Source organism: Nelumbo lutea, chromosome 5 (assembly GCF_056320005.1).
Source record: "Nelumbo lutea isolate HS-2025 chromosome 5, American lotus-T2T, whole genome shotgun sequence".
NCBI lineage: Eukaryota > Viridiplantae > Streptophyta > Magnoliopsida > Proteales > Nelumbonaceae > Nelumbo > Nelumbo lutea.
Genome location: NC_142688.1, coordinates 15,615,237 through 15,640,662, shown reverse-complemented (window position 1 = coordinate 15,640,662; position 25,426 = coordinate 15,615,237). Strand labels below are relative to the sequence as shown.

At 34.7% G+C, this 25,426-nt stretch overlaps 1 protein-coding gene across 3 annotated transcripts; it reads right to left on the bottom strand.

The window, feature by feature from the left end:
- Positions 1 to 1,658: 1,658 nt before the first annotated feature.
- MCM9 (minichromosome maintenance 9) lies at positions 1,659 to 23,765 on the bottom strand. Of its 3 annotated transcripts, XR_016099865.1 has the most exons (21): positions 23,398 to 23,765; positions 23,218 to 23,320; positions 23,032 to 23,131; positions 22,803 to 22,941; positions 21,978 to 22,044; positions 19,663 to 19,837; positions 17,468 to 17,567; positions 16,654 to 16,751; positions 16,314 to 16,379; positions 16,006 to 16,098; positions 14,019 to 14,135; positions 12,348 to 12,420; positions 8,950 to 9,016; positions 5,475 to 5,556; positions 5,118 to 5,239; positions 4,961 to 5,031; positions 4,625 to 4,734; positions 4,324 to 4,371; positions 4,038 to 4,190; positions 3,555 to 3,759; positions 1,659 to 1,869 (listed from the first exon to the last, which is right to left on the bottom strand). XR_016099865.1 is itself a non-coding variant. In XM_088947570.1 (20 exons), exons 1-20 carry the CDS (start codon positions 23,538 to 23,540, stop codon positions 3,668 to 3,670), a joined length of 2,019 nt encoding a protein of 672 aa, XP_088803696.1. In that variant the 5' UTR covers positions 23,541 to 23,765; the 3' UTR covers positions 3,331 to 3,667. The 3 variants fall into 3 exon arrangements, 2 of the variants coding, with proteins under 2 accessions (XP_088803696.1, XP_088803698.1); XM_088947570.1 differs by lacking the exon at positions 1,659 to 1,869 and having other exon boundaries at positions 3,331 to 3,759; XM_088947572.1 differs by lacking the exons at positions 1,659 to 1,869; positions 4,038 to 4,190 and having other exon boundaries at positions 3,331 to 3,759.
- Between the last annotated feature and the right edge of the window lie 1,661 nt (positions 23,766 to 25,426).

The following is a 25,426-nucleotide window of genomic DNA, read 5'->3' as shown; positions in this document are numbered from 1 at the left end:
ATATTGGTGTGTATCGCATCGTATCAACCGATACGTGTCGGTACAAACGGATACCCACACAATTCTAATGTTAAAAATGTGGCTAACATGATTCAAACCTAGGTTTAAGCGCTAAGCCACCCTTTAATTTGTGATTATAAATGAAATAAAATTAATTTTATTATCTTAATTGTAAGCAACAATCTAAAGAAATGTCATATTAAATATTAATATATTCAACAATTTTAACTTAAAAATAAATAGAATAATATTTATAATTATAAATGAATTAAAACTTTTACCAATTTTATATTTATATCAAAAATTGATTTTTCGCTCTCAATAAATTTATATAATTAAAAATATTAGTAATAGAACAATTATTTTAGTACTTAAAATTCATACATTTGTACATGAATATATATATCAATAAATTTATATAATTAAAAATATCAGTAATAGAACAATTATTTTAGTACTTAAAATTCATACATTTGTACATGAAATATATATATATACTTACACTGGATAATAACATATTATTATAAAAATTAAAAACTTTGTTTACAAAATATTCAAGCATACAATATTATACTGAATCTATCAAATACACTAATTTAAATTTATATAAAAATGATTTCTTATTTCAAAAAAATTATTGAAATAAAAATTTTAATAGAATACTTATTTTAGTAATTAAAAATTATGAATTTGTATATGATATGTATTTTAAAAATTTTAATATATAGATATGAAATATTTTAAGTTAAGATTATATATTTTATAAATTATTAATTGATATTTTAATTTATATTTTATAATAAAATTTATTATTTACAAAAAATATATATATTGTTTATCAAATATTTCAAATTTTAATATTTAGTTGACATTTTTCATTAATATTGAAAAGTAAAAGTAGTAAAATAAAAAATAATTGATATAGTAATTAAAATATAATAATTGTATATGTTTTGTTTCTTGGACTTTAGTAAAATATAACATAATAATGGTTTTATGCATGTGATAATTTGTAAAGATCCATATAGTATAAGTCTTGATTGATGGGTTATCAACAAAATTGTATGATATCTATACATTCCATTATATTTATTATAATATATTTCTTTATATATATTATTAAAATATACATTTCTTATGTATACATACCTTATTTATAGTTACTTTGACCTTAAAGTTAGTGTAATTGATGTATTTATGAAATTTGTATGTATTTTCATATCTTTCATTTGTATCCATATGCTTTCAAAGTGTATCCGTATCTATATCTAAGTTGTCCGATACCGATACATTAATCCTTGATTTACACCAGTCATCATTACCACCATTGGTCCATGTTCAACCTAAGGAGTGGTGCTCAGTCTATGTTCAAATAAAATATTGGTGATTAATGGTTTGTGTTGAATGAAAAAAGGTGGTCTGTATGGAAGGGGAGGGAGAGAGAGAGAGAGATGTTCATCAAAAGAACCAGGGGTTCTGTTGCTGGTCGATTCATCAATGATGACTGAATAGAGTGTTCCTGATTATGATTAATATTTTCAAATGCTCTATTTTCTTTATGGGTTGAACCTTCTGCTTTTATATGACTGGTGTTGCCAAAAGGTGAACGGTGTTAGCGTTTTCTCCATTCTATTCCCCATTGTTGCTCTGAAAACTCACTGTCATTCCCCACTGTTGTCTTCTCACTATTTCAGGGGAGAAGATTTCACCGATTGAAGTGGATGCAGTCCTTTTGTCTCGTCAAGACGTTGCTGAAGCAGTTGCCTTTAGAGTGATAAAGGCCAAGCTCTCTCTCTCTCTCTCCTCTCGGTTTCGCAAGGCTCCTTGGCCTTTAACGCAATTGGCTTGAATGACTGGCCTCGGTAGCTCCTGCCAATACGCCAGATGGGGTGAGAAAATAGGAAGATGGCAATGTTGTGTTTCCTCGATTAAGTTGCAGAAAAACAATGAATAAGATGTGTGGTGATCAAACACCATTTTTAGTTTGAAAAATAAGAATCAAAATTATATGCCAAACACCGCTGATGTTTTCTCAGAATGTGGAAAATTCTCAGTATTCATTATTTTCTAGAAGGATTCTGAGAATGATAATTTTCAAAATTGATGGCAAACAGGGCTTAAGAAATTGGGATTGGGGATGGAGAGTATAATCCCCACCCCAAACCCTCCCGCTGCCATTCTTATTAATAGAGTTAGGGAAAGGAGTGTGAACCCACTGGAAAAACGTGGAGAGCCTTACACGCAAATGTCAACAGGAACTAGGAGTGTGGAACCCATTAACACCCTTAATTTAAACAAACCAATTAGGGGTTCTGTTTGGGCGGGCTGAAGCTTTGGTTGAATTGTTTTCACTGCACTAATTTGGATAAGCTATCCAAAGAAACTTAAGACACCTATTTGTGGCTTTCCAATATTTTGCCGAATACAGATTATGGGCCGTCTGGGTGAGGCCCACCTCACAAAGCCAGAAGCCGCTCCCTGAAAGCCCTCCCAAACAAGCACTAAATTAGTGAATTACTTTGGAGAAGCCAGTAGCCACAGAAAATTCAACGAAAATCCGTTTTTCCGGGCTGAAGGTTAGCAAATTTAGGCTTTCTGGGATTTCACCATCATTGATTATAAGCTGTCCAGGTGTGGCCCACCTAGCAAAGCCAAAAGCCAAGGTGAATATAATCCAATTATTGCCTGTATCAGAGCACTTTCACGCTGTGGTTTTTGGCCTTGAAAGGTGGGATCCACAAAATTAGGAGAGACTGCTGAGTGCTGACAAGCCTCTTTGAATAACGTCCTTAAAGCAGCTACCTATAAAGTTAAACCCTCCCAAACGAGCCCTCAAATGGTAAAGGGGGGAAAACAAATTCTTTCTCATGCTCTGGCTCCCCCATTACACATTGTCTGAGGATAAATGTAACAGAAAAGATGTCCACCACCAAACAAGAATACCATGCACCATAAATAATATGAAGGATGTCCAATGTTAATATTCATATCCAATTATATATCACACTTCACCAATGTCCTAGGAAGCTGAATGCATCTCGAGGTAGTAATGTCTTCAGGTACCAATGCATCACGTTGTTTTCATTTTTTATAGGATGGCCCAAACTTGTTTGCCAAGGAGTTTAACTTCAATAAATTATTTACCCACTTACACTAAAATCTGCTAATAGAAAGCAACCATTGGATAGATCTCATAACCAGTACTGACGTACTGTTCAGGTTGTACGTCATCCAGGTACTGCATTTAGAAGATTCATAACCAGTACTGACGTACTGTTCAGGTTGTACGTCATCCAGGTACTGCATTTAGAAGATTCATGTACAAATAGATTTTACACAGGAAGACAATGTGAAAATCACTTTTCCTTTCAGGGGTGGGGTGTAAAAATGAATTTAGTATATACTAATGTTGAAAGAAACAGGAATTTAAACTAATATACAAGTCAAAAAGCAGGCATGTACATCAGTGAAACATCTATCTAGCTACACCTGGAAAAATCAGAGAATGCTCAACAACTCTACCATAATGCTAGGAACTGACAATATAAACCTACCTCTGAGCACTTATTTTGTATGATATACTGAATCGGTAGCTTTAGAAGTTTGGGCATTATCAAAATCCTTATCAGCACTTGAATCGCCCTAGATGCCTTTTTCCTGTATTCCCTTATTGACAAATTGATTCTTCCATGCTATTTATATCAGGAAATTGACCAAATGATCTCAGTTTCTCAAGGATCAACCTTTCCTGCTTAGAATCTGTGGTGCACATGATCAAGGACTTGTAAATCATAAAATTAAATAAATAACAGAGTGCATGTGGGGATGGGAGCACAAATGCATTACTAACTATTAGATTTGTTGAGGATAGATAAGAAGCAGTTAGTAAAGCAGCTACACCTTACAAAGTAAACATTTAACTGAAAAATAGCATGGAAGGATTTTAGTATCTAGCCTGCACAGCTGGAAAGGTTGTATATATTGACATGTAGAGGAAAATGAACGTGTAGTTAAAAGTAATCAAATTGCCAGGATACATTCCTGATCTGGGTTCTCAGTGAAATTGGAATGGAGAGCATTGCCAATGCTGTCCACTATAGCTGAGGTTGTCATGGATGATTCAATGCATAAAATGGCAGTGATTGCATCTAGTCGATTAACCTCATTTCTGAACATGAGTCTTGCATGTGCTGTACCATCAATAATAAATAATGTCATCTTTGGAACAAATTGGAAGTTAAAAACTGATGAGGCTCCATCATCATCATCTAAGCCTTGTTTCAACTGTATGGTACCTGCTCCATATGAACATTTAAAACATACCTTGGGCTAGTCGAATCAAACTTTCAAGCATGCGCACAGTTGTCCTTGCTGCATAATTAAAATAAGCGCCATAAACATTGAGCAAAAGGACCATTAGTACATTACCCAGTGCTTGTCCCCACCAACCAGGATCTTAGGAGTTAGGAAGGGTTGGATTGGATTCAGACCTAACCTCCAGCATTTTTTACACAAAGTAGCCACTTCCGGGCCCAAACTTGTCATTTGATTTTACCATTGCACCAAGCAATGGCCCCTCCATAATGCTGTAAATTTCTTATTAGAAAGGTCCTGTGATTCAAACCTGCATTCTGGACAGCTGATCTTCTTTGAAGCTGGTAATAGCTTGAAATAACTCTTTCTGCCTCTTTTGTGAGTACAGGTTTGAAATATCCCTTTACAAAGTGAATGTACCTGAAAAACAAAATTGTCATAACCCATAAATAGTTATAATTGTCTCAAAATGCAACTTCAAGCTACATAAGCATCTTGAGTCATGAAGAGTGAACTCAGTTTTACTAAAACTAGAGTTTGGTAGATCCAAATAATTTTGTCAAAAATGTAGCTGTTCACATCATTAAGGTTATTCCAAAAAACTCAAAGAATTGAAAACCAGTAAATGCTTTTAAGATACGGGTACCTCCTAAGCATGGGAAGTGACCAAATGCTCATAAGATCTTCATCATTCTTTCCTTTTTCTTGTCCTCCTTGCTGATTAGATTCACATGGTCATCAACATTGGCACAAATGGTCCACAGCAACAGAGCCAATTATATCAAACTGAGTAATATATTTACCTCAGCCAGAATGTGAGATGAGACAATTACATCCCACTCCGGATTCTTTGTATCCAAGAGGACAAGGACGATATCAAATCTGCTAAGCAAGGGTCCAGAGAGTGCAGTGTTGACAGATAAAGCTAAAATAGGTTAAGAAATACGAGGAAAAAGGCGGGAAACAGATGAAGATGGCATGGTATTGCAACATGCCCCTAAACATTAGGGTGATTAATAGCCAATTGCAATTTCAGGATGCATAACTACTGTCCAAAAATAAAACTGTAACTTGGACCTTTACATGATTTATCATAACCTAATTCATAGAAGAAATTAAGATTGAAAAAAAAAAAAAAAAAAGCTAAATAGAAGTGATACGTTGACTAGGATCATACTGCCCTTTTGGGTTTGTCGCACCGAAGACAATAGTCCTAGTACTAAGAGTTGTTACAAGACCAGCCTGAAAAAATAATAGTAATTATACAGCCAATGTTGTTTAGGAATTAGTTACCAGAAATTGAAAACAGCATGATAAATTGCCAAGGGAGAAAGAAATGTCCATTTTATAGTTGCATCACTGACAACAAGCACAGAACCAATCTCCTATCATCTAACAAACAATCAATGGTGATAGAAGAGATAAATTTTAAATCAGAATGCTGGGAAGAGCAAGAAAATTACCTAAGTAGAATATAAATAAAGAAACACAAACTCATTGAAATTGATTAAAGATGGTACAGAAATATCTACTAATGATATGCATGAAAAGATTGCTAATCTGTCGCATGGCATATTCTTCATTTGCACCTCAAACTTTTAAAACTCCAAGGAAAAAATACGCAAAACAGTGAAGCATCTCAATTAAATCTACAAGAGAAATGAAACTATGTTCATATGCTCGTATACACTATGCATTAATCAAGGAATATAAAACATACAACTTTGCATTAAACCAAAATGGTTCTAAGCCATAACTTTGTCATGAGCAAATGTTCTCCAATGAAACTTACTGAGCCGGGTTGCAATCAAATTATCTTCACATCCCCCCACCTCCTCCAAATATAAGGACAAACCTCCTCTTTTTTCTGATTTACTTAAAAAGTGACCACCTACTTTTCCTAATATATGGTTTCCAATGGTGAATTAAGGTATAAGAAAATCAGTCTTTTCAGGGAAAACTACTATGAATGACCAACTGAAGGAAACGGAGGAGGGATGCAAAGAGAGAAGGATTTTCAAAATTTCATTTCTAAGCAAGGCCACTTTGATGTTTGGTTGTAATCATAGTTGTCAAGGCGACCCCTAGGCAACAAGGTGCCCTTGGAGGCTCGCCAAGCAGTTTTATATAGCGTGTTATAAAAAACTTTTATATTCTTAAGTTTTTGAGGTTATAATTATAAAATAGACATTTTTAAATAAAAATATTCATTTTGTGTGTTTATATACTAATTTCTTTTTATTATTTTCTTATTTGTTAGGGTTTAATCAACACAAACATTGCTAAATGCTGTATTGAACAACATAAAATGTTGTCCAATCAACATTTTCTTTTCATCTTTTCTTTTCCTATAACAGAAATAGGGATTCAGCCCCTATATTTTTTGAGTGTTCTTTTCTTTCCTCTTTTTCTTCTCATGAATATGTTGGAATATGTTGAATTTCTATACTTAACATGAAATTTATACTTTTCTTATGAAAATTATAGATATTTGTTAAGGAAATATGATTACAGAACCTAGGAAACTACCCTAGGATACATGTTTTTACTGAAAAAATCCATCGCCTAGGCGACTATGCGACAAGGCGCCCCCCCTGTCGCCTAGCCTTGGCACTTTGAAAACTATGGTTGTAATCTCAATCCTCTAACCAGATAAGCCAGTGGAGTCCTCCTTAAACACCGACACAACATCAAATGATCTCAGCTCTAAATCCAGAATTTAGTTGTCATACTTCACATTGATAATGATACATTATTCTTGTTTGTGGTTTCTTGACCCAATTGGGATAAGTGAGAATATCATTTTGTTGACATATCAAATAAATGTAGCATTTAGGGTGTACTTTGATGTTTGGTTGTAATCTCAATCCTCTAACTGGATAAGCCAGTAGAGTCCTCCCTAAACATTGGCACAACAATCTCAGCTCTAAATCCAGCATTTAGTTGTCATTATTCATTTAAGGATACATTGTTCTAGCTTGTGGTTTCCTGATCACGGAGTATCATTTTGTTCTGATATCAAATAATTGTAGCAATTGGGGTGTACTTTGAAAAGAAGGCCGACCTTACTACAAAGAAAAGAACAGACAAAACAGCCTAGGCCTGTTTTAGGGGATCAACTGCCTTCTTCAACCCAATTATGAACAATTCTAGTATATGCAATCACATAATCTATATTAAACACTTCTCCAAATATTAGAGAAATATTTTATTAAAAATCTTAAATTCAAATACCATCTACTATTGCATGGATTCCCCCAAGTGGATGAAATGTCTGTGTAGGACATGTGTTGGATCCCAACTGGATACTTTTTTTGATGGATAACTGAAAACTTTATTAAAAGGGCATAAATATACAGAACACCGTACAATCAAGGATTGGCCACACATACTACCTATCCTCCAAAGAAGAATGAAGAAAAATTACAGAACAACCCAAAATAGTTAGCCCTTGTTTACCCATTGTTTAGCCATAAAATCAGCTAAAGAATTGGCAGATCTTGGCACCCACTGAAATTTAACTCCCATATTCAAATCCAACCACTTAATTTCCTTAAGTTCCTCTCTGTAAGTCCACAATGCCTTCTCTTCATTTGATAACAGCTTACATGTCTTTGGATCACCCTCAATAAGCAAATTAGAAATGTTTATTTGCTTTGCCAATCTGATACCTTGAAGCATTGCTAGCAGTTCTACTCCTATTGAACCTGAGAATACTGTCTTAACTTCTCCATTTTCATCCCAAATAACAACACCCACTCCAGAAGGGCCAGTCCCCCCCCCCCCACCTTCCACACAATGTCATCAAAAGAAAGAGTAGATACTCAAAGACTTTACCCAATGAGCCACTCTCATTCTTATGGTTTCAATGATGGCTTCCTTTGTTTTTTTTTTTCCTTAATCCCTAAAGATCCTTGTATTCCTTTCTTCCTACAATGACCATATCATCACTGCTCTTGTGCATCTCCACTTATTCCTCTCCCTCTTCCTTGGCCACCTGAAAGTGTAGGAAGCAAACTAACTAACCACATCTAGAGGGGAGGCCCATTTGCAACCAATAAGGGATAAAAAATATTCCAAATACTAGTGGAAAATTGACAGGAGATTAGTAGGTGGTAACAAGAGATTAGTTTGTGGAGATAAGGTCTGATTAGGCCTTTTTTGCAAGTATTAATCTTCCCGTGGTACACTTCCCAGCAAATACACACTATGAATGTCATTTTTTCTATAGATTGTAATTAAGTAACAAAGATAAACTTCTAGATCTTTTTTTATAAGTATATAATGCTGGTATTCAAGAAAATATATATGGACTATTTTAATAGTTTATACTTTTCTATATGTGCATCCGCTAGTCCTTGTTTCTTAATTTTTCCAAGTCAAATTACAATTCCTGCATTTGTGTACATGCAACACTAATACCATTAGAGCTTTAAAATAAAAGAGGAAAAGAAGATATATCACCTACTATTCCTACTATTTCCATGAAGAATTTCTCAACTATTTGAATGGCTTATGAATGAATCTACATAAAATGTAAATAATAAGGGGAAGTAATATAAGAAGATATCATTAATCACTAAATTCGTCCATCATATTGAACAAACATGTAAAGTAAAAGGAAATGTCTGATACCTTTGCAATACTTATAGTTTGTTGCTCCATGGCTTCATGTATGGTTGCCCGGTCATGCTCTCGCATGCTATTAAAATAAAAATAAAGAAAAGAAGCGTTAGTCCAGCATCACATGTCAAGAAACACTTGAAAAAGAGCCTCCTAGAAAAGAATAGAAACAACCCTATATTTCTTGCTTAATAATAAATGGTAAATTTCACAAGATCCGTATAAAGTATACAAGCAAATAGCCCTAAACAAAAAAGAGAACCAAAATCCTAACAGTTAGTGTCATACAAAAAGAACCAACTTTGTACATGACCCCCTAACAACTGTGTGTGTGTGTAAACTCCAACATCTCAACCCCAGTATATAAGCATCCCCTCCAGAGTTATATATCAAAAGGAAGCAAAGTAGAAAACAGAAGTAAAAAGTTTATGTATTTCTAGTTTTCTGGTTATATGCTGCAATGTCCCACTTGTCAAATAGATGCATGAAAAGATGGCTCATTTATTTATCAAAACAAGTCCAATTGGCTATCTACTTTTGATGAATGGGAAGAACGAAGAGTTAAGTATAGCGAATAAGAGGGATCATTAGAAACTGTCTGGTCTATTTTGGCCATACACTTGGGACCTGGGACCTATAGGCCATGGGAATTCTACAAGGGCTGAGGTGCTTGCAGTGTTACAAGGGCCATGGCTAGGAAGATAATTAAACGTGAGAAACATGTTGGTAGAAGGTGACTTTGGAGTGGTTGTGGATTGGTTAAAGAAGAACAACAAGGATCACGGCAATTTAGGAACATTATGAAGGAAACATAATGTTTGGCTAATGCCATGGCAAGACAGGGGATAAACAGGGCACATATTTACTGAGGAACCTTGCTCAAAAATGTAACCTAAGCAGTAGAAAAAAGAGTTAGGGGGCTTTTCCAGCTTATTTAAGGGATGCTTCGGCATGCTTGTAATAACTAGTTCTTTTTCATTATCTAATGAAAGTTGGCAATTACTGCCAACTCCCCAGGTTCCTTCACCTATGTTTCTTTCTTTAATACCCTATCCATCTACTCTCTGCCTCATAGACTTCCCCAATGAAGGACATTTGGTACCAAATGGTGCCACTAAAGATTAGAGCCATTTGTGAGGAGGTTTTTCACTTAAAATTCAACACCTGCAAAACATTACAAAGGAGAAGACCTCATTAGTATCTGTCACCACATGTTTGCTTTCTTTACTATGCAAAAGGAAAATCTACTCATTACCTACTAATTTCCTGTCCATATGTTGCTAATATTTGGGAATAGTTCTTTGCTTGTTCTGGGTGAAGGTGGAGTTCTCCTTAATGGAAAAGGCAAAGTATATTTGTATTATGAGAAAAGTGGGAGGTTTCGCAATACAGTGACTTACAGTATAATAGCATTCACAAAATTAACATAAGTATGCTAATTATGAGACAGAGAGAGAGAGAGAGAGAGATTAGAAGCTTCTGCCCAGAAACAGATTTTTGCAGACATATTATGGCCTTCTGATGTGCAAGACTCTCTTCAAGAGCTCATTCTTCATAGTACCTATAAAGAAGGGGAAAAAAGAAGCGCCAGGGCATCTGTTTTGTGGACTATATGGGAACAAAGGAATGGAGAAAAAAAAAATCAATGTAAAGGCACACTCTAGAGAAACAATCATTAAAATTATCACAGTAAGAGTGGTGCATTGGATCAAGACCTTGAGTTTGTTTAATCTGTTTACTAAGAATGGCGTCATCAGAGGATGGAATTTAATAGCTTCTTCATCAACTAAAATGTCTATAGCCTCATAACAGTGGCACCCACCAGTCAGCAACCAAATTAAACTAAATTTTGATGGCTGCAGAATAGGAAACCCTGGACTTTCAGGCATAGGAGGGGTTATTAAGGATTGTTTATGGACCCATCTTGTCCATATACTTGAGATCTATAGGGTATAGAAATTCCATAAATGAAACTGTACTAGCCGTGTTTCAAGGAGTAGATTGTGAATGTCACTAAATGGTAGAAACTTGCTAGTGGCAGATGATTCTAGAGTAGTTATGGGCTGGTCAAAGAACAAAATTCAAGGTTTGTGGCAAATTAAAAAGAAATATGAGCGCTAGTAAGGGAAATGGGAGCAAGGTTCTGATGGATCCATAGATCTACATATTGTTTGGCAGGCACCTTGGCTAAACAAGGGGTGAATAGGGTTTATCTATATTGGGGAACTCTTGTGGATTATGTAATCTTAAATGGCAAATAAAGGGTTAGATGGATTAATCCAGCCTATTAAGATATGCTTGGAATATTTTTATATAATTTATTACTTGTATCATCTAATAAAAGATAAGGGTTGCCAATCAAAAAAAAAATTAATAGCTACCAATAAATAAATGTATAGCCACATAAGCTACGAAAAATAAAAGGCTCGTTGAGGCTTAAATCTATGGCCTCTATATCCTCATTGACGAGACTGAAATAACAGACATGAACATATAAACAATTGGCATCTCAAGTACAAAATGTGACTAGGAAATGGACAAGGCAATTTCTTCTCTCAATTCTCTGATGAACCGATATTGTGAATAGTAGCTTTCACAATCAAAATTATATTTTTCTTTATCAATATGCATTTTCATAAATCACTCTGTCACCTATAACATGAATTGGTCATGCATGATGTATAACTGAGGAAAATTTTTCATTGTTTTTATTTGCAAAAGTTCATAAGATATTTTAGAGACAATATTACTAATATAACATAAAGAAGGCTAAAGTATATATGTAGAGATATAACAGTTACACAATACAGTGAAGATGAAATCTTAACTAAAATTAATATAGACCACAAATTATTACAGAAGGGTGCAAACAGGCTAGAACAACAGGTTTTGCTTTTGGCTGGTCTGCGCCAAATGTAACTAGAAACTCACCTCCAAAGTTAACCAGTTTTGCTTTCAGATAGTCAGTGCTAAATGTACAGTTGCCTAGAAATTTAGACTCCAAAGCAAATCAAGGGTGATCTGGGCCAAGATGGCTAGCCTAACTAGCCCTTGTATGATGGGTTGAAGAACAGACTAAGGATAAGGTAAAAATATTATATCCATATCACTCCAACCTATTATCATGGATATTGCGACAAGATTCACAACATCCCACAACCAACCAATCAGCATACATGAAAATGTGAAAGTCATGTACACCATGCTAAACAGATAAATAGCGTCATGCAGACATGTTTGCATGAAAAAATGTTAATAAGAGAAAGAGATGAGGAATATATTTATAATGAATATAAGAGATTTCAGAAGTCAGAACCAAAAAGAAAAGAAAGAAAGACCAATATGTAAGAAATAAGATATAAAGAAAATATAGGTGTTGTGCCATGTAAGTTAAATCTTCAAGAAAATACCTATCAAATTCATCTATGCAGCAAAGGCCACCATCTGCCAAAACAAGGGCCCCAGCCTCCAACATCCATTCACCTGGTTATTTTAGAAAAATGAGATGATCAAGTATCAAACTTAGATATTCAATCCATCACACTGGAATATGTAGAGAATGTGAAAAATAATTGGTTCTTAATGTTCTGAGAATACTGGGTTTGGGTAATTTTGGTTTTTCTGTTCAAAACTTCTATGCACTGTGTAGCTAGGGATAGTGATTGAAAGCAAGACAATAATAAGAGAAACACTTTCAAAGAAACTTTGGTTTCTTTATTCAGGTTTGAAATCATAATTTTTTGTTTAGTATCTTTTAGATCTTCTTAACCTGTAGAAGTTTTTTACAATATTCAAATTCCAACCTCTCTCTTACTCCTATTTTTATCCAATCTTATTGTTTAAGAAATATATATTTAATATATAGATAGACTCCCTGGTTCATTGTGGCTTACCCCAGTCAGATTTTTTAACGTTGGGCAAAACAATACAATTTCTTCATTTTCCAATCACAGAAAAGCTGCAAACTGCTGACCTATGTCATGTTAAAGTGATTTCTTTGATTATTTGTTTATTGACTACTTAAAAGGACTTTGCATGAGGATCAATTTACAAAATCAACCTTTTGTACCTTATGGAATTCTATGTCCATAAACTCTAGTGTTCAATAATCATATTTGGCTTTCCCTTGTTCTTCACCCAATTTCTGCTTTATCAAATTGTCTTCTCTTTGTTCTTATTCTGAAAGTCCTAAAAATCTGTAACAAAAACACAAAATATGCATTGAATATCTTTCAAGAATACCTTCCTATGTGTAGAGTCCTAAATCTATAGCTCCCATCTTTTTTTTTTTTTTTGATGAGTAATAAAGTATTTTATTAATAATAGTAAAAGTAAACTGACAAATACATACAAAACTGAGTTCTCCCAGAAGGCATGAGTTGCTGTCTTAAAACAAAGTAAAATTACAATTGATCCCTGTTCACCCCTGCTTCTCTAGTAGGTCAGCCAGTCCATCAGATTTTTTTTTTTGATAAACGATTGGTATTTTATTAAGCATAGAAAAAGTGTACAATGAGCCTAAGAGGAGGCATGAGATGTTAACTCCCCTTGGAGCTGAGCACTGAGAAAAAGGCAAACTCTAGCCTGAAATTACAATTATAAGGTAGCCCAAAAAAGCATACTCTAGCTCCCATCAGATATTCCTTCTACAGTGCTTCACAAAGGTCCTTTTTTTGTGGATTGTTAACATTGGACTTTAAATGGTATGCAGTTATGCATAATGTACTTTTCTCATTTCATTAGGCTAGACTTAACTACCTTACCCCTCCCTTTGTTTTTACACATAGCCTTCAATACAGTTGTTCCCCGTAAACCCTTTATTTTGCGAGTCGGCAATACAATTTTCTGTTCTTACTCTCACCTTTACCATAATATTTCCATATTAATAAAATAAAAGAGTTTGTTTGAATGAAAAGTGATACTAAATGTATAAGTTTGTGCCTTGCTAGACCTAGAATGCATGTGGACATTCATAAATGCACAGTGTCAGAAGGTTGAGCTTCATGGTGCAAATGTTATTACAGTTCAACAGAACTTTAAACTTCATAATTATTGGAAGTATGGGAAACCATAAAACCTACCTCCATCCTTGACAGCAGTAACAGTTAATCCAGCACTGGTGCTTCCCAAGCCAGTTGTGATAACAGATCGATTGCTCAATTTAGCAGCAAACTTCAAAAATTGGGACTTCCCAGTCCCTGTCAGATTCATAAAATAACAAACATTATCACTCTGCATCTGTATTAGGAGTTTCAGAAAATCCAACTGCCCTCTTCCTCAGATAGTTCTTTATGCTAATGGAACACGAAATATTTATTAGCAATAAGAAGCATACAGGAAATAAAACATTAATTAGAATTTTCCTTGGGGGAAAATTTTGGGGGTGTATTGGACATTGTGCATTTACAGGGTATACCTTTGTACACTGACTGCTTTAAGATTATTCTTAACCACGGAATTTCTTTTTTTTTTTCTTTTTAATAAATTTTTCATTTATCATGCATGCATAGATAAAGTGAGATTTTAGCTGGTGATAGCCAATAAAATGATCAGCACTTGATACAAGATCCTTAGAAGGCTAAAATCAATAAAATTTATTTCTCACACTTGATTATGTACATGGCTGATGAATAAACAGCGAGTCAATTCTATGTCAACCATCAGATTTAAGTTGGAGCTTGCAGAGTGCCCCTTTGGTCCAGGTGGAAGATTATGTGGAAATGTGTTCTTTAGAACCTTTTGGAGCATCTAGGAAGAGAGGAATTCTCAAATCCTTCATGACATTAAGTAATTATGGTGTCGTTTGACAAGTCTTTTTTGAAAGATCTTCTGGCATACCTGACAGCCAAAAGACGATGTGAGCTTTTGCATTAAGATCTTAGCAGCCTGAAGACCGTTTGGTTAAGGCATGTCTTCCTGCACGTCTTTCTGCACAACAAGTGATGAAAAAAGTGGACAAGCTCCATTTGGAGCTTCCCAAAAATAGCCCAAAACGGGCTTCACACGTCTTTTCGGGGCATCATCTTTTGGCAGCTAGATCTTTTCCCAACCAAACAGAAAAAGACAAAAACATGGGTTGCCGGGCTTCTAAACAGCCGACAGCCCACGCAGAAAGATGTGCCAAACGGGGCCTATACATCTTGTCAATGAAAAATTTTATTACCATAAGAGTGGCCAAATGAATGATCACCATGGGTGCTTTTTAGTGTGTTTCTATTGGCTGGAGTGTGGAATATTGGTGCCTTATAACCTTTTAATTTGGAGATCATGATAATAGTGAATAAGTGGCAGCTTTGCAAATTGATAAGTGATAATGGTATTAGGGTAAATTGGTATAGTGAATTAGGTAATGGTAATTAGGGTAATTAGGGATTTAGGGTATATAGAGTAATTAGGGTATATATATAGAGCTTTGCAAATTGATATAGTAAATTTGCAATGGCCAATACTTTAGCAAAACGAGAAATTAGTAGGGAAAATCTTTTCTAGGTGTTTTTGTAATTTATTTTTTGTTGAGGGTCACCTTGATTATGAAGGTGACAGTTGAAATAAGTCTCCTTAAGATTAACAAAGGTTACCATTTCCCATAAAAAATGATATAGTAAATTAGACAATGGTAATTAGGTTATTGCCTTCTTGTCATGTTAAGTTCCTTCTACATTTTAAAAAGAAGGCTACTTATGCTAATTACTGAACTTTGTGGCAACTGTGGAAGAAACTTTCAAAGAAGATCCTAGCAATTTTCCCTTAAAATTATTTAGGCATTAAAACAAGAAACATTTATGTATATAAGTTGTATTCTTTCTCTTAGCATTTTTCTCCAGCATACCAAAATGTTTGCATATCAATATCTTAAAATTGACTTATCAATATGCCCCACTGTACAGTTATTTAATCCTTGGTTATAATTGTTCCTCTAGGATGTAATCCAACTATACCCATAGTTGGCATGGCTAGAAAGGGAAGAGTTGAAGTGTTAGGCCATGACTTGTAAATCTGCAGCCTCACCTAAAGTAGACATCTAGAATATCAAGAACTTGCATAATCATAAAAGAAAAAGAAGATTACCAGGGTCACCAACTAAAAGCAAGTGTGACTCCCCTCGGACCTTTGTCCCAGAAGCACCAACATGTTGAACACCTCCAATCAATGTTAGTGCAACTAAAGGTTGAAGTAGCAATGCATAAGATAAATGGAAATAGAATCCATTAGTGTAAGAATATAACTTCTGTTGGTAAGGTTCAAAAAAGAAGAAACAGAAAGCATTTCATGTATGGCGTTACCTAGTCTTCTTCTTTGTTCGATTAGCAAAGAAAGTCGTATATTTCAATCTTCAAACTAAATGTTAAAGAAACTGAAAATGAAACATCATATACCTGCAAGCTTAACTGTAAACAGTCCAAAAACTTGTGGGCAAATTCCTCGGAGAATGGCATTTCTCCCTGTGATAAATTTGACTGCTTTGAGAATAACTAGAAAGACAGTATTTACTCTTAAATAGAATTATTAATTGCTACTACAACAAATATCCAATAATTCTTTACAGCATGATATCCCTTAAGTTTGTATTAAAGTTGACACAAAATAAATAATATAAATAGCATAGAAAAAGCAAAAGGAGCGTTGTTACATAGCTTTTTTTTTCTTTTTTTATATTTTTTATTAAAGAAACTAAATACATGGGTACCAAGAAGGCAAGAATACATGGTTACCTACCTTTCAATGGGGTATCTTTGTGCTCCAACCAAAATTGCTTGAACTTATTGACTACATGATCAGGAACATCAATATCTGATTTTAGTTCATTGGTTCTCCTGGGCAGTGAAAATACTATAAGTGAATGTATTTGCATAATTCCTCTTCCACATGCATGTCATTAAGGGCAAAATGGCTACAAGAGAAATACATGAATGCCAAAATTAGCAAAATGCTTTTGAAGTACATGTACTACTTGCTTCAAGCAATTTAAGTAAAACATGAAATGCAAGAGAGCTGGACTTGATTCAAGCTGAATCAAAAGCCCTGTTGCAAGGATTGAAGCTTGCTGAACAATTAGGGGCAAGAGAGCTGGAAATTGAAGGAGACTCGCTTCTGATTATAACATGGGCAAAGCAAATTGAGTCAGCACCTTGGAAGCTAAGATTCACTTTTAGACAGATTGACCAACTTGCAAAGAGATTTAACTCTACCTTCAAATGGGTTAAAAGGGAAGCTAATGGGTTGGCAGATATGTTAGCCAAGCAGGGAGCTAATAGACCATCCTTATTTTGGACACTTGTAAACTAACTTTGTTTTGGGAATTATTGTATCTTAAATTCAGATTTAAATTAATAAATGAATTTCTTCGCTGATCAAAAAAGCATGGTGATAGTTAAGTGTCAACTTGAAAAGAAGGTGGTATACATAAAAATCCTAGGATATTCAACACCTCAAAACATCTTTAAAAGCCATCAGGTAAACTAGAACTCGTGTTCTAGGTATAAGTAAAGCATTAATTGGCTTATCAATGTAAAAGAAACACTTCACCAACCTGACATGATTGGCAACTAAAACTGGATCAAGGTCACATCGAACATCCTTTAAATTTGAAGACCATTTTGCAGTCAAAACCCCTGTAACGATCACATCATCTAGAACAACCAGAAGATTAATGGAACCAAATCAAAATTCAAACAAGAAGCATAGAATGCAAGAAGAGACAAAGTTATATGTATTAGAAAATCTGAGCAGCACAGAGAAACTTCTGGAGAAAACAGGCTTACAAAATGAATTACTGTTCCTCAATGAACAGCATTGTCAATGAGAACATTCAACTTCCAAAGCATGCAGACAAAAATCAATCCATAAATATCTTGATCTGCTAAAAAGTGTAGCCAGTTCCTCCAACAAGTCAGGCTTGAAGGGAAGGGGATCATACCCATGTATCCAAATCCATCCCAATAGTTGGTTGAATGTAGTGTTTGACCCGTATTGACCCTTGGATTAACCCTTCATAAATCTTGAAGTTGTGATACATAGGGCATACTCTTTGTTTATACCTAGGCCTTGTGCACATCTAAGATAGCAGAAGTCGACTCCTGGCCATTGTCAATCAGTGTACATGTAGGAAAGGCACTGGTTGAGGTGCAAGGAAAGATGAACTGAAGTTTTTCTGCCTCTAGAGCATTTGATTTTATTTAAGGGAATAAAAAGTTAGCGGCGTATTTTAGGAAGGTGTTAAAAAGTTTTACGATTGAAATCCAGTCATTAATAGACCAACTCATTCTTAGTCGTCATGGGAAAATGATCCATCTTTTTGCTACCAAGGTCACCATTCAACTGGCATATGCACATGGTTTCAAATGTCGCCAAATGTTGATGTCGAGGCTTACCGACATGAAAATGGATGATAATATAAAAATCGATTCAAATAACCAAAGAAGACACTTTTTCCTATTATGTCGACAGGATGTTGACTAATGTACATTAATAATATAATATATTAGTATATTATATTAACATAATACAGTATATTAATATAAATTATTCCATTAATAATTTCTATTTAATATTTCAAATAAAATATTTATAAAAAATAATTAACCAAAATACAAAAATAAAAGAAAAAATTAATTACTTTATAATATAAAACATAAAATATTTTTCAAGTAATAAAATATTAACTAGCTAGTATTTTTTTAAATATTTACTAAAATCAGAAAATGTTTATTAAATTTTATAATAAATCATATTCTACATTTAATATAAAAATCAGAATGAAATTATTAAATTTTATACTAAATCATAATTTATTATAAATTTAGCATAAAAAATCATAATAAATTCATTAAGTTTTATAAGAATTCAGAATTTATCATAATCTTAATACTACAAAAAGGAGAATCAGTTTATTAAATTTATAATAAAACATAATGTATTATAACTTTAATATTTAAAAAATCAGAATAAATGTATTTCTATTTACTAATGTGGAATAAATATATTAGAATTTATAATAAATCAGAATTAAAAATAAGAAAGAAAATATCAGATAACCTTGTAAAAACATCAAAATGCATAATAAATCAGTAAATTGTCATTTACTAATTTGTTATTGATCTTAGTTTCTTAGCTTTATATAATGGTTGGGAATAAGACAATAGTCTAGAAATATGTATTAATGCTCTTTTTATAATTTTACAAAATATCATTGCATATTTCCACATATTTCATAATATTTTCACAATGTCTCTAATTTTTACAATATTTCCCCTCGACATTTCCGACATATGTCCTATGTTTTGGTAAGAGACATTTCCGTCGACATCGACATTTTAAACCTTGCATATGCAGTCATTTTGGAGTCATAACTCCACAAGAAATACATGATTTAGAGTAAAAATATATCAATCAACTTGATGAATATAAAAAATAAATAAATAACTATCCCACTATCTAAAAATAGGAAAGATAATGTACAGTGAATATTTTAACAAAAGAATCTACTGGAATTTGAAAAGAACTGAAGAAATTGCTTTATATATCAGAACGACAAAAAAAAACAATGTTCACAAAGAAAAACTATCATTTTGGAAATAAGCACGAATGTCAATCAGATATACACAATAGTTTTACTTAAAAAAAAGAAAAAAAAAAGAAGGTCCAGAAAAAAGAATATTAAAAAAGAAAAAAGAAGAAAAGTAAAAAAGTTGGAATTAAAGCAAGTTATTAACATGCAAAACATACCTCCAGCTTTAACAATATCAACAAGATCATCCTTCAGAACAACAGGTATTGAGCGAGGTATAGACCCAATGCCTAAAACTTGTGTATTTTCTTGGATTTTGATTTCCTGATAATCGTGACAGACAATGGTTCCTTCCATAAATTGAAAATTTGTGCCTTCGCATGATCTAGCCCTCTGTTACAGAAGACAACAGGTTGTTCATCAAACTTCTAATACAAACCAAAAAGAGCCAACTAATACATCAATCAAAAAAAAAAGAACCAATTAATACCTGGATCTCATAATTACAAGATATGTGATATTATAAAATTAAGGTAATTCTATATACAATGATGAGGGTTAATTATTACGCTGTGCAGGCTCAGAGATGAGTTCATTTGCTACTTCACTGTTCACTTTCTCAGGGTCTATGAACCAATTTTTTCACATGTTTGGTATTTTCTAGGTTGGCATCCTGGAAAGGAAGATATTTGTCAAAGGGAGGGAAGGTGGTTTAAGTTAAAAGTGTTCTCTCCTCTCTTCCCACTTACCTACTATCACTGTTCCTCATTCCAGCCAGAGTGTGAGGAAGCTGAGGAAGTTCAATATAGCTTGTCTTGCCAAGTGACTTTGGAGGTGGAATGAACAACCTAATGCTTTATGGGGAAGGACTATTCTAGCTAAATATGGTGCAGGTGATTCAATATGGGAGCCAGCTTAGACAAGAATGTCTTATGGGTGTGCAGTGTAGACTGTGGAGAGGAACTCAAAAAGCTCTTGTGGAGTTCAGAAAAGGAATCAGGTACACAGTGGGAGATGATACAAGAATCAAATTCTGGACTAATACTTGGTGTGGAGATCATCCTCTTAATCAGAGCTATCCTAACCTCTATGAGATTGCTCAAAGCAAAGACTGCTTGGTTGCTGAGGCTTTCTCTTGGGTAGGAGATACAGAAGTTTGGTGTCCGGTATTTAGAAGGAATCTAAATGACTGGGAGGTTGGACAGTAGATGAAGCTGATGCAGCAACTGTCTGGCATAACTCCTGGCTTCATGAGTAGGGATAAGAGAATTCAGAAGTGGGATAAAGCAGGAATTTTCACAGTGATGTCTTTCTATAATAAACTCACGGAGGCAGAGATGGTGGATTTCCCAGAAGCCTAAGTGTGGAATACAGCAGCCCCTCCAAAAGCTGCTTTTTTATTATGGGTGGCAGTGTGGGCAAGTGTTTGACAGTGCAGATTTTGGCTAGGAGAGGGCTGAGTGTGCTGCCTAGTAAGTGCATAATGTGTGGGGAAGCTTCTGAAGATTCAGATCATCTATTGATCCACTGTAGAGTTGCTCAAATCCTTTGGGCAAAGTTTTTGGGTCTGTTTGAAGCTCAGTTCTGTTTCCCAGAAAATCTATTAGCGGTGCTTCAGAGTTGGCAATTGAAAGGTCTCTCTAAAGAAGGCAAGGTTATCTGGGGAGAAGACCAGCTTTAGTGGTTTGGACAATATGAACAGAAAGAAAAAAAAAAAGACTGTAAATAAATTTGTTACAGAGGAAAATTTATGTAAATGATTTTGGGGTAGGATGTACTCATGGGTAGGAACACATAAACAATTCAGGAATAGACCATATAGCTCTTTTTGTATCTATGCACACAGGGTATACAATTTAGAAGATGTAGTACAGCTTTTGATTGGGCATTGCACAGCTCCTTGTTGTTCAGATCTGGTTTGCTTGTTGTCTAATATATTACTTTACTTTTCTCTCAAAAAAAAAAATTGCTCAGTTAGGTGAATCCTAGATTTGGATAAAGAGGATGGTTTTTTATCAAGGTCAATTCTTCGTGGGCTAAAGATTTTAGTTCTAGGACTTAGTATGGAGCTCTGATTCACCATTGCTTCTTGTGCCTTTCATTTACAACCACATGATACAAATAAAGATTATAAGATGAGTAAGAAATAAAATAGAAAGATTGATCAGATATGAACTTATTTAAAGGAACCTAGGAGTGGCTCCAATAGGTGATAAAAAGTAGGAAAGTAGACTAAGATAGTCTGTTCACATGCTGAGAATACCATCCAAATAACCAGTATAAAGAAGTATCTGTTACAAGGAAGGGGCTAAAAGAGCTAGGGGCAGGACCAAAAAAAGTAGACTAATAGTTTGTTCACAGGTGGATATTGGCTTTAAATAGAAAAAGATTGGCAGAACATTATTTATGTAGTCAACCCCATATAGTTGGGATAAGGAACGGATGATGATGATGATGATAATTTGCTAAATAAAAAAAAAAAAGATTATTTGCTAATAATGTATAAATCAGTGGGCATTAAGAAGAAGCATACCTGGGAAGGGCAAGATGATGGAAGCCTTACAGCATTTCCAGTCTCTAGTTCGGGATAGACTTTAAACCTAAATACAAATATTATCAGTCCAGCTGATGACAAACAGAAAACAGAATTAGTCAATACCTACTCCAATATACTAGATGATAAACAGTTAAACACAAAGCATGCTATTCAGTAGCACCACTAGGAGAAATAAATGTTATAGATCAACACAATCACATGTTGAGAGTCACCAATGGGAGCATAAGTGCAATGCCCTAAATTGAGAAATACAATTGGAATTGCTTGGGTCCAGGAAAGATCATGTAATTCCTTCTAGGATAGATCATTCCATGTTAAGTTGATAACGATAAATGTGAAACCTAATTAAAGACCTTTCAAGTCTAGATAATGTGAGAGGACATGACAAGTATTACCGGGGGGGGGGGGGGGGGGGGGGGGTGGGTGGGGGGGGGGGTGAGGTATGGACATGGGGGATGTGTTCTGATGCTAGTGGTGACGAGAAGAGGATTTGTGGGCGGCTACTGAATTAAGAGGTTGTCGGGCTACTTAGTTTAGTGTAAAGACTACGATTCAAAAACCAGCCTTAGCGATATCAGTAGCGAGAGTAGATGTAGTTGTGTTACTTGCTAACTGAGCCACAAAGCACAGACATTCGGGAGAAAAAGAAAAGGATTCGACATTTTGGTTGGAATATAAAAAATTACCATGTCTTCTGCTCATGCACTAGTAGCCCCATCCTCAGTTTTCTAGATTAAAAAAATAATAATAATAAATAAGATAGAATGGTTGAGCTACAGATGAAAGTGAAAATCAAATCACCTGTGCTTGCATTTACGGCACTCGTATTCCCGCTCCCCTTCAAACATCTTGATGGACCCGGACCTGATGACAGTCCCTTTCAGAGTCAGAAGAACACCCCGATGTTTCACTCTCACGCGTCCAATGCTCGGGAAAGTCTCTGTACGCATACAAGTTGCCACGGATCAAACAGAGAGGCAAGTTTGAATAATAGAATGCAAAAGACCATGCTTCGTCAGTGGAGCTAAACCTGGGAACTCCAGAGGAGAGCCACTGATGTTGATCCGGACGTGTACGAAATTCTTGAGAACTGCATCCTTCGGGTACTTCAGCTCGTCCAGAATGACACGCTATTATTTTCATTCAAATAGTATGAAGTCTTCAGTGCATTTGATGGTATTTGAATGTCATGGCGATAGATTCGATAATTCAATACCTGAGCCTGGCAAGCACCATGATCGAATAGCAGCAAGAATTCAGTAGGTCGGGAGAAGAGGAGGTGTGCTAGTCGAGGATCTTCTTCAGTCAACTCTGCGAAACTGAGGGAGAGGGAAAGGAAGAACTGTTGTTAAACTGGAGGTGAAAGAATGAGAGAACAAAAATTACTGGGGCTTACTCTACAATGAGAGGATAATGGAGCACGGAATCTTGGGAGAACAGAATCGAGTGAATCTCGTCAGTATGGTGGCGAATGATAAATCTCGCAAAAGCATGTATGTGATCTTCGGCCGCCATTTCATGTTCTTGACAATTATCCATCGATGAATACAGTATATAAGACTAAAATGAGATGTAGACAAATGATAATGGAGTTGTGAGCTTCCGCACTTCACTTCTCTGAGTTTCAGAGGTACTGGTTCGCACTTCGCACTCGTCGATGGAGCATTGGGCGGGAAGGGGAAGTAGGGTTGCAAACGGATAGGATCGAATCGAATCGGATATATGTAGTTTTCGAATTCGAGTGAGGTGTCATACATCGTATTCGAACCGAACTCGGATTACATGGGATGTATAAATACATAATGTATTCTAGTTTCCGGGTTTTTACGTATTTTTCAATTTTGTACTTTCTTCCGAGTACCCCACTACCCCTATTTTTTAAAGAGGGCAATAAGGAGAAAAAAGTTCATTCTATTTAATAGTCCTATAACCAAGAGATCAACTCGGTTATTCGGTTAGTACGTAAACTTGGCACAAGTAGAATGCAGTCACCATATTGGTTCCCACCACACAAGAAGATATTCAACCTACTTGAGTTTGGTTCCTAAAAAGGTTATTAGTAAATTATACCAATTAAATTTATTTTTAATAAATTTACAATACAAAAACTATGTATTTATCAACATAAAAATGAATCCATCATCCAGTTCCAGTGGTGGGTAAATACTTCATCCATTTGGGATTAAATGGGTCGATACATGATGTTACGTTTAAATGACGAATGTTTAAACATTAATTAAAAATATGATTAAAAAAACTAATTTTTGTAAAAATAGATATATATTTAATATTATATATTTACTAATGGGGACCCGTGCGATGTATGGAATTTATTAAGCGAAAGCTAAATAATAAAAAGAGGCATTTACTAAAATACCCCTTATAGTTTCATAAATTTATTAAAATCTACCCTATAGTTAACATTTTACTAAAACACCACTTATATTTTGCAATGGACTTAATCAATCTTCCAGGACACTAGAAAATGATAGTGTTGATATTAATGTTCATTTAAATAAATTTAATCAAAAGAGAATAAAAGTAAAAAAACATTTTTTGCCCTTAATAAGACAAAGGCAACCACTCTATTGGCTATATTTGGTCAATTTTGTTTTCTATACCCAAAAAGTGTTGAGGGTACTTTTTGAATAAAAAATCATGGGCTTAATGGCAAAACATACTCTCCTTAATGAAAGGTTGATTAAGTAAATAAGTTGTAAAATATATGGGATGTTTTAGTAAAAGGAAAACTATAAGGTAGGTTTAAGTAAATATATAAAACTATAAGGTGTGTAGGAATGGCAACGGGGCAGGGATCATATTCCCTGTCCTCGACCCTGATTATGAAATTAACCCACATCCCCAATCCCCGACGATGATGAGTTCCCTGTGGGGACCCAAATCCCCAAAATGTTTTTAGATAATAGTATTTTTTTAATTTATTTAAAATAATTATAAATTATAAATTATAAAATAATGTTTTAAATATGTTTTGATATATATATATATATATATATATATATATATATATATATATAATATAAATAATATAATAGTATATTTAATATAAATAACATTTAATATATATATATAAAATTAGGGTCGAGGCAAGGCAGGGACCTCGATCCCCATCCCCGACCCTAACCCCAACTGAGGATTCTTACTAATCTCCGTCCTTACCCCCCGCCCCACCAAAACAGCCCCTATCCCTGGCCCCATTGGGTCAAGGAAGTCGGGTCCCTATCGCGGATGGGGAAAATTGCCATGTCTAAAGGTGTGTTATAGTAAATGACCCTAATAGTAGGGGTGTTCACGGGTCGGGTTGGGTCGGTTTCTTGGGATTTTCCCAACCGACCCGACCTGGTTAGGTTAGCTAAGGTGGGAACCGAAACCGACCCACTGACAGGCCAAACCGACTTGGTCGA